General features: G+C 46.1%; 1 protein-coding gene across 1 annotated transcript; it reads left to right on the forward strand.

Moving 5' to 3' along the window:
- The first annotated feature begins 4,771 nt into the window (after positions 1 to 4,771).
- Positions 4,772 to 5,602, forward strand: LOC142447146 (small ribosomal subunit protein eS1-like). The gene has a single exon (XM_075548839.1). It carries the CDS (start codon positions 4,772 to 4,774, stop codon positions 5,276 to 5,278), a length of 507 nt encoding a protein of 168 aa, XP_075404954.1. The 3' UTR covers positions 5,279 to 5,602.
- The last annotated feature ends 5,061 nt before the right edge of the window (positions 5,603 to 10,663 follow it).

Raw genomic sequence — 10,663 nt, forward strand, 5'->3', positions numbered from 1 at the left:
CTGGGGCAGGCGGGTCGCGGGAGGGGTGACGGCTGCAAGGCGGCAGGCAGGTCTCCGCCTGCGCACGGCAGGGGCCCCCACACGCCCTAATCCAGTCCTGACGGCGGGGCAGGCCTCCCCGCGCTTTTCTTCTGCGGTTCAAAGCCAGACAAAGCCACACTACCTTCGCGTCCAGACGGACAGACTCCGCAACCGTACAGAACGGGTGGGACTGCTGCCCTGCAGGTCTCCAAGGCGGTTGCTCTCTAAGGGAGTAGCAAGCCTCATCTTCCGTCCGCAGAACGCCTGGTGGCTTTGAACGCCTAACGTCGTAGTCAGCAGCCTCCTGCGGGGCTCAGAGAGGAATGTAGACGGAACGGGGGCGGGGCTTACGCAGGTGTTGTCATGACAACCGTGGCCAGGTCACCCTAGACTCGGTCGCGAGCTCTGGCAGCCCGTCGGTCGCGGAGGCACGGAAGCAGCAGGAGGAGCAGGTTCTTGGTGGACGTTTCTTGTACCCGAGCTCCTGGGCGGGCGCGGGCGCGGGCGCGGGCTCTGCCCCCCGCTCTGTCCCCGCGCTGCCCCCGCCGGGCTCGCGCCGCAAACGCGCCGGCAACCGTGGTGTGTTCATTGAGCAGCCCTGCGTTGAATTTACTGCCACTGATTGGTATACTTACATAGGGGCGGGGGGGGGGGGGCAGCGTGAGGGAGGCTCTCTGTTGCCGATCAACCGGCGCTCACTGTCCGGGGCTGCTCTCAGGCTCACCTGGAACCTGCTGGAAAGGCCTTTGTCTTCCTTGCAGAGCCATGGGGAGCAAGAAGAAGGAGCTCGCCCTGCAGGTAAGCCTCAGCACTTGGGGGGGGTGGGGTGGGGGGCAGGGAAGGGAAGGGTCGTGGGAGTGGGGGAGGGGGCTGAGAGGGGTAGGGTGGAGCGGGATATTCCAGATCCTACGTGATGATGTTCGCAAGTTTGAGTCTTGTAGTTCTTCCTTCTCTAAAGAAGAGGTTATCTCAGACGCCGCCAAACACTCTGCCATGGAGTCTGTTGCCCCCCTAACGACCTTCTAGGCCAGAGTAGAACTACTCCTGGGTTTCGGAAACTATCGGGAGTAGAAAGAAAGCCCGTCCTTCTCCTGCCTCAGCTCTCTAGTGACGACAGGGAATTTTTAAAGCATAGTGAACTTAAGCCTCCTGACCTGTGGGCTATATAGAACCCACTGACATGTTCAGCCTCTCTGGCTTCTTGGGAAGCTGCTAGTTATCGGTGTGAGACATGCTGCTGCCTGGCAGGGGCCTATGGGACTGTGGGGCTAAAGAAGCTGGCCCCACCCACCAACCCCACCATCAGTCCACAGGGGACATGTGTCCCACAAAATCATACCCAAATCCATACTACCTCCCAAAATGCCACTCAATTGCATGTGCCTCCTGTTACTGAAAACACATGGTAGCAGCAACAACAACAAAAAATCAGAGCAGAAAGCAATTTGCTCGTGAACAACTTAAAGAGTAAAACAGAAAAGTAAAATTGAAATGGAGTCTTGAGTGACAAACAAGTTTATCTCAAACAAAACAAGAAAGAAAGGATTAGAGGGAGGTGGGGGGAAGCAGCATCAGCCTCGAGCTAGCAATGCTGAGGGTGGGGACAGAGCTGTGGATTGGAAGTCAGAGCTGACCTCCGTTTGGGATTCCTCTCTTAGCCAACTTTGTGACTCTGGATAAATCTCATCAATTCTCTGGGCTGCCGCTTGCCCATCCGTAGAAGGAAGATGTTGGGTGAGTTTTCCTTAAGTGTCTTCAATCTTTATTCTCAGACTCCTGGAGCAGTGGTTCTCAACCTCTGGGTTGAATGACCGTTTCACAGGGGTCGCCCGATACATACAGTAGCAGAATTACAGTTACGAAGAAGCAACGAAAATAATTTTATGGCTGGGGGACACCACAACACGAGGAACTGTCTGAAAGGGTTGCAGCATTAGGAGGGTGAAGAACCACGGGCCTAGAGTTAGGGAACACGCTGTAGGCATGTAGTGTATGCACTAGATTCATTCCTGGGCCCACCACTTAGGAGCTATATGAGCTATTTTCTCACACTCTCTGAGCCCCCGTGTCCTTTGTGTAAACAGAAGAGAGACTACTTAGGTCACTTCAGACATAGCTTGGCTGGGCTCCATGCCACCTGTGCTCTCTCTGACACTGTTGCCCATGTGATCGTTTGTCTTTTCATCTGTCTGTACCAGTGGTTCTCACCCTTCCATGACCCTTTCCTACATTTCCTCATGTTGTGGTGACCCACCGGCCCAACCACAAAATTATTTTCGTTGCTACATCATAACTGTCATTTTGCTACTGTTATGCATAGGGCAACACCTGTGAAAGGGTTCTTTGACCCCCCCAAAGGGTCGCGGCCCACAGGTTGAGAACCGCTGGTGTATGTCCTAGTTCCCCAACGCACCTGAAAGCTCTTAGGAGGTAGGAGCCCTTGTTAGCAATGTAATTGCTTTTCCATGCGTCTTCCTCCTCCTGAGTACTGTTTGATACTCCAAGTGGTGACGTTAGGTCCTGTGGAGTCAGCCTCTGGCTCATTAAAACCCGTCCCAGCAGGTGCAAAAACCTGTGCTGTAACCATTACATCTGAAATGAGAACCACTGTGAGCCAGGCTGTTCGCCCTGGCTGTTAGGAAAGCAGACCGCTCTCCCCAGGCCGTCTTAGTCTGAAAGCTGCCCTGAAACCTGCTCTGCCTCCTAGCCTTGTTCAGAGGCCCGGCCCCTGAGCTGCTGTGGCTCAGGTGAAGGCAGGCAGGCAGGCACCGAGCGGTGCCAGGGACTCACAGCCGGAAAGTGACTGTTGTGGGAGGCCCTGAAACCTGCACCGCCCTCCTCAGGACTCTAGATGGATGTTCGGGATGACATCAATCCAAAGGTTCTCTCTCTCTCTCTCTCTCTCTCTCTCTCTCTCTCTCTCTCTCTCTCACACACACACACACACACACACACACACACACACACACACACACACACACACACACACACACACCCCCACCCACCCACCCACCCACCCACCCAGAGCTTCAAAAAGCTGGTGTAAAAATCCCATGATCTTGTCGTTTCTTTTCTCCACAGACTTTTTGACACGCTGTATTTGCAACATCTGGGAAGAACGACATCTTTAAACAGAAGGACCTTTCATAGATGATTTTCCAATGTAACATGTTCCCCATACTTATTGCAGAAATGCATCTTATAAATTTAAAGAAGGTAGAGACCTTCGCAGAAAGAATTCAGAGCAAATGGCAATTGCTGTGGTCTTTTAATATATATAGTTTCAAAGTATTCCAAGCTCACTGCCATTGAGTCAGTTCTGACTCAGAGTGACCCTACAGGACAGAGTAGAACTGCCCTGTGGGTTTACGAAACTGCAACTCTTTATGGGAGAAGACGGGCTCATCTTTCTTCTGGAGGAGTGGTTGGTGGGTTTGAACTGCCAACCTTGAGGTTAGCAGCCTGATGAGTAGTCCAGTCCATCATTAGGGCAACTCGCACATGATGCATATTCACTACAGAGAGGAGAGGAACTTTATGCTGGAGAAAATGGACATGCACCTCCTCCATCAGTGGCCATCAGTAATGGAGCAGATTGACATGGCGTGTTACCTGCCTGATAGGAGGCAGCAAGGGGCTCCCTCTTCCTGATGCTCTAGTGCGATCTGTTCGGGAGAAACCCAAACTGACACCAAAGTGAAAGACCGTCTACAAAATGCTGCGGTGTTGCCTTCGAAGTGTCAAGTCCATGAAAACCAAAGGCAGACTGCAGCGTTATCCCAAACTGAAGAAGGCTTTGACATGACCAATGAATTTAGCACCCGATTCTTCATAGAGCCTTTTGTTCTTCAGGATGTAATTGGTAAAACTTGAATGGGATTTCAGAATTAGATGGTATTATTGTATCAGTAAGGAGCCCTGGTGGCATAGTGGTTATGAGTTGGGCTGCTAACCACAGGTCAGCAGTTTGAAAACCCCCAGCCTCTCTGAGGGAGAAAGATGAGGCTTTCTACTCCCTTATAGAGTTACAGTCTCGGAAACCCAAAGGGAAAGTTCTATCCTGTGCTTTCGGGTCACCATGAGTCAGAATCAACTCAAAGGTAGTGAGTTTTTGGTTTTTTGGTTCTATCAATGTTGGTTTCTTTATTGGGATTATGCAGGAGAATGTATTAAAGGGAGATAAGTTATCAGGTTGGCAATTTTCCTTCACATAATTCAACAAACAAAATGTCCTATATGTTATACTTGCATGTTTTATGTAAGTTTTCTCATTTTTTCCCCAAAAAAGTTATGTAAAAATGTATACTGTTATTGTAGAAACCATACATTTTCCCCCCTTATGTACTCCAGAACACGTCTAGATAGGAGGGAAAAATGTGCAGGAATGGCAATAACCTCAACTCATAACTGTTTCTGATATGAATATTGGGATACATTTAACAAAAGATGTGACAACCTAATACACTGAAAATTGCAAAACATTGCTGAGGAAGACCTACATAAATGGAGAACAGCGTGCTTATTGACTGGCATCACCAAATTAAGATTTCAGGATTGTTTCCCCCAGAATTAGCCCACAGATTCAAATCAATCCCAGTGAAAATCCCCGCTGGTATCTGTAGACACAGAGAAGGTGATAAACGCACGTGGAAATGGGGAGCCCCTGAACTCATCAATCTGAAAGGAGGTCTCAAAAAGCTACAGTAATCAAAACAGTGTTGTGTCGCCTTTTGGCTCTCTGCAGGACGCCATGGCGGTTGGCAAGAACAAGCGCCTTACCAAAGGTGGCAAAAAAGGAGCTAAGAAGAAAGTGATTGATCCGTTTTCTAAGAAAGATTGGTATGATGTGAAAGCACCAGCTATGTTCAATATAAGAAATATTGGGAAAACACTAGTCACCAGGACTCAAGGAACCAAAATTGCATCTGATGGCCTCAAGGGTCGAGTTTTTGAAGTGAGCCTTGCTGATCTACAGAATGACGAGGTTGACTTTAGGAAATTTAAGTTAATGACCGAGGATGTTCAGGGCAAAAACTGCCTGACCAACTTCCACGGCATGGACCTGACGCGGGACAAGATGTGCTCCATGGTCAAGAAGTGGCAGACCATGATTGAAGCTCATGTTGATGTCAAGACTACCGATGGGTATCTACTTCGTCTGTTCTGTGTTGGTTTTACTAAAAAACGCAATAAAATCAGATTCGGAAGATCTCTTATGCTCAGCACCAGCAGGTCCGCCAAATCTGAAAGAAAATGATGGAAATCATGACCCGAGAGGTGCAGACGAATGACTTGAAAGAAGTGGTCAATAAATTGATTCCAGACAGCATTGGGAAAGACAGAGAAAAGGCTTGCCAGTCTATTTATCCTCTCCATGATGTGTTTGTCAGAAAAGTAAAGATGCTGAAAAAGCCCAAGTTTGAATTGGGAAAACTCCTGGAGCTTCATGGTGAAGGTGGCAGTTCTGGAAAAACTACTGGTGATGAGACAGGTGCAAAAGTGGAGCGAGCTGATGGCTATGAGCCACCAGTTCAAGAATCTGTTTAAAATTCAGACTTAATGTTAACAAATAAAAGATCTTATTGTGGAAAAAAAAACAGTGTTGTGTTAGTGTAAGGACCAATAGGTCAATGAGACAGAATTGAATCTAAAATAAATTTATGTTTTTGTATTCAACTGGCTTTTCAAAAATTTACTAAAGCAATTAAATGGGGAAAATGAATCTTTTCCACAAATTTTGCATAAAGAATTGTACATCTGCGTGAGGTTGGGAGTGGGAATAATCTCTATCCCCAGTCAGCATATATAAAAATGAATTTGAGATGGACAGAGCTTTACATGTAAAATTAGATGATACGGCCTCTAAAAGAAAATAGAACATCTTTGTGACTTTGAGGTCTGATAAGAATCCTTAGAAGAGATACAGAAGTACAAACCTTAAATCTATTATTTAATAGCATTTCATAAAATAGACTTTATCAACATTAAAAAATTATGCTTATCAGAGACATTGTTATTAAGGAAATGAATAGGCAAAACAAAGATTTAAAGAAAATGTTTGCGATACGTCTGATAAAGAACTTGTATCCAGAGCATATTAAAAAGCACGAAAGCCTAATAATAAAAAGAGAAATGATCCTGGAAACAAAATGGACAAGAAACAAGTGAGCACTACACACGGAAGACATGTGAATGGCTGAAGAACACTTTAAAAGGCTCTGCCACACTAGTCACTGGGTAACCAAGATGGAAGCCACAGGAGACCCCACTACCGAGCAATGCAGGTGGCTAACAATAAAAAGACTGATGTCACCAAATTGTTGCAAGCTTGTGGAGGAACTGGAATGCTTACACTTTGCAGACAAAAGTTGTTGTTTTTTTTTAACATTTTATTAGGGTCTCATACAACTCATCATAATCCATACATATACATACATCAATTGTATAAAGCACATCTGTACATACTTTGCCCTAATCATTTTTGAAGCATTTGCTCTCCACTTAAGCCCTTTGCATCAGGTCCTCTTTTTTCCCCTCCCTCCCCGCTCCCCCTCCCTCATGAGCCCTTGATAATTTATAGATTATTATTTTGTCATATCTTGCCCTATCCGGCGTCTCCCTTCACCCCTTTTCTGTTGTCCGTCCCCCAGGGAGGAGGTCACATGTAGATCCGTGTAATCGGTTCCCCCTTTCCAACCCACTCACCCTCTACTCTCCCAGTATCGCCCCTCACACCCCTGGTTCTGAAGGTATCATCCGCCCTGGATTCCCTGTGCCTCCAGCCCTCATATGTACCAGTGTACATCCTCTGCTCTATCCCGATTTGCAAGGTAGAATTTGGATCATGGTAGTGGGGGGTGGGGGGGTAGGAAGCATTTAGGAACTGGAGGAAAGCTATATTCTTCATCGGTGCTATGTCGCACCCTGACTGACTCATCTCCTTCCCTAGACCCCTCAGTGAGGGGACCTCCAGTGGCCGATAAATGGGCTTTGGGTCTCCACTCTGCACTTCCCCCTTCATTCACTATGGTAAGATTTTTTTTTTTTTGGATGATGCCTTATACCTGATCCCTTTGGTACCTCGTGATCGCACAGGCTGGTGTGCTTCTTCCATGTGGGCTTTGTTGCTTCTGAGCTAGCTGGCCGCTTGTTCACCTTCAAGCCTTTAAGACCCCAGACACTATATCTTTTGATAGCCGGGCATCATCAGTTTCCTTCACCACATTTACTTGTTCACCTGCTTTGGCTTCAGCAGTTGTGTTGGGAGGGTGAGCATTATAGAATGCCAATTTAATAGAAGAAAGTATTCATGCATTGAGGGAGTGCTTGAGTAGAGGCCCAAGGTCCTTCCGCCACCTTAATATTAAACCTATAAATATAGATACATAGCTCTATTTCCCCATCCTCATATATATTTTCATGTACATGTCTTTGTCTAGACCTTTATAAATGCCCTTTGCCTCCTAGCTCTTTCCTCTATTTCCCTTGACTTTCCTCCAACAAAAGTTTTAATGATCCTCAATGCCTGGAGGGTGGAGAAAATGTGGGGTAGAAAGGGGGAACGAATTACAAGGATCTACGTATGGCCTCCTCCCAGGGGGATGGACAGCAGAGAAGAGGGCAGGGGGAGACGTCGGACAGTGTAATATATGACAAAATAATAATAATTTATGAATGATGACGGGTTCATGAGGGAGGGGGGAGTGGGGAGGGAGGGGGAAAATGAGCAGCAGATATTAAGGGCTCAAGTAGAAGGCAAATGTTTTGAGAATGATGATGGCAACGAATGTACATATGTTCTTGACACAATAGATCTATGTATGGATTGTGATAAGAATTGTACGAGTCCCCAATAAAATGATTTTAAATAAAGTTTTAATGATCCTGCTATCACTTTGGGGAAGGCACTGACTATTTCTTACTAAACTAGACATGCACTTACCATCTGTCCCAGCAATTTCACGCCTAGGTATTTACTTTCCAAAGAGAAATGAAGGCATGAACAGAAAAACTTAGTAAGACTGTTCATAAGTCTATATTCATAGTTGTCTAACTTGTCAATCACTCAAAGATCGATCAAAAGAAGAACAGATAAGCCAATTGTGATAGCCATGCAATGGACAATCTGCAGCAGTAAAAATGAACAAACTACTTTAACTTCAAAAAGAGAAAGCCCCAGATTTCGTGGAACAGTAAAAGGAAGAGAGCAAAGAAAAGACCACCAGAAAAGAGACCAAACACTGACTCGCAGACGAGCAATAAAAAGGAATGGCAATCACCAGTTGAACAGAGGCCGTGGCCGTAGAGGGCTGCAGAGGAGTCAATATGTGGAGTGGGAATTTCAGAGGGGAGCTGCTGGAAATCCCGGTAGATAGCACAGGAGCAATATGCCACAGAGAGGTGGTGGAGATGGAATCTGCTATCCATAACCCCCCACCCCTGGGGCTCTGTGTTTCCAGGCAGAGATGGTTCGTCAAACACAGGGAACGACAGCAGAGGTGTAATGCCCAACAGACAGAACCATAATCTGAATGTTAGACCCAAACCAAACCAAACTCCCTGCTATTGAGTCATAGAGACCCTGTAGGGCAGGGTGGAACTGCCTCTGTGGGTTTCTGAGACTGTAACTCTTTTTTTTTTTTTAACAATTTATTGGGGCTCATACAATTCTTATCACAGTTCATACATATACATACATCAATTGTATAAAGCACATCTGTACAGTCTTTGCCCTAATCATTTTTTTCTCCTCTTTTCTTTTTTTACATTTTATTAGGGACTCATACAACTCTTATCACCATCCATACATATACATACATCAATTGTATAAAGCACATCCATACATTCCCTGCCCCAGTCATTCTCAAGGCATTTGCTCTCCACTTAAGCCCCTTGCATCAGGTCCTCTTTTTTTTCCCCTCCCTCCCCTTTCCCCCCTCCCTCATGTGCCCTTGGTAATTTATACCTCGTTATTTTGTCATATCTTGCCCTATCCGGAGTCTCCCTTCCCCCCTTCTCTGCTGTCCCTCTCCCAGGGAAGAGGTCACATGTGGATCCTTGTAATCAGTTCCCCCTTTCCAACCCACTCACCCACCACTCTCCCAGCATCGTCCCTCACACCCTTGGTCCTGAAGGTATCATCCACCCTGGATTCCCTGTACCTCCAGCCCTCATGTACCAGTGTACAGCCTCTGTCCTATCCAGGCCTGCAAGGTAGAATTTGGATCATGGTAGTTGGGGGGAGGAAGCATCCAGGATCTGGGGGAAAGCTGTGTTCTTCATCGGTACTACCTCGCACCCTAATTAACCCATCTCCTCTCCTCAACCCCTCTATTAGGGGATCTCCATTGGCCGACACTTGGGCCTTGGGTCTCCACTCTGCACTTCCCCCTTCATTTAATATGGTATATATATACATATACACATATATACACATACATACACACACTTATATCTTTTTTTTTTTTGCATGATGCCTTATACCTGGTCCCTTGGCACCTCGTGATCGCACTGGCCGGTGTGCTTCTTCCATGTGGGCTTTTTTGCTTCTGAGCTAGATGGCCGCTTGTTCACCTTCAAGCCTTTAAGACCCCCAGACACTATCTCTTTTGATAGCTGGGCACCATCAGCTTTCTTCACCACATTTGCTTATGCACCCATTTGTCTTCAGCGATCCTATCATGGAGGTGTGCAGAGACTGTAACTCTTTATGGGAGTAGAAAGACTCATCTTTCTCCAGAGAAGCAGCTAGTGGTTAAAAACTACTGACCTTGTGATTAAGAGCCCAGATGGAGTAACCAACTACACCACCAGGGCTCCCTCCTATCAGAGGACGAAGAAATAATCATGGCTACCAAAACTGATCGATTCTGGATGGCAGGAGGCGATGGATGACAGCGGACGCCCAAAATACATTTGTGAGATTTACACAGGAAATAAGCCTCCAGTGTTTCCCCAAACCCAAATTGAGAGATGGGAATATACTGGTTACCAATCAGGGACTATTAGAGAGACGAGTATCATAGATTAAAATGATAAACCTGACTAGATGGTTAAAACTTTGTCCCTTCGTCTCCCCTCTGATACCCTTTGGCCTTGCTCCAGGTTTCAGCGTTTTCTGTGTTTCTCCTCATATTAGGGCTTAACTTTGATGTTTTTGACATTCTGGGTAGCCTTTTTGAATCTTTGTTGTGTGTTTTTCTGGGGTTTTTTCTTTTTCTTTTGGTATATGAAACCCAGGATTGATGGATCAATAGAGACAAGTAGAGTGAGGATCCCTGGCAGTATAGTGGGGAGGTGGGAGGATAAAGAGACCTGATATCAAGGAATTCAAGAAGGAAGAAAATGCTTTGAGACTGATTGTTAGCAATTGTACAATACTGCTTGATGTGATTGAACTACAGAATAGTATGGTGTCTGGATCATCACCTAGTAAAATGGTTTGAAAAAATAAAACCAGTCTCAGAGTTACCACCAGTGGCAGCAGGGCCAATTCTTGGGTCAGAAGCCTTTGAGTCGGCATTGTCACCAAGGATATTATTGAATCCACAAATAAAATGAACTGGTATATATTTCTCAAAAGAAAGAGAAAGTATAACACAAAAAAATGAACAAAGTACTGATACACACAACTGCACAGATG

This window comes from Tenrec ecaudatus, chromosome 4 (genome assembly GCF_050624435.1).
Source record: "Tenrec ecaudatus isolate mTenEca1 chromosome 4, mTenEca1.hap1, whole genome shotgun sequence".
Classification (NCBI taxonomy): domain Eukaryota; kingdom Metazoa; phylum Chordata; class Mammalia; order Afrosoricida; family Tenrecidae; genus Tenrec; species Tenrec ecaudatus.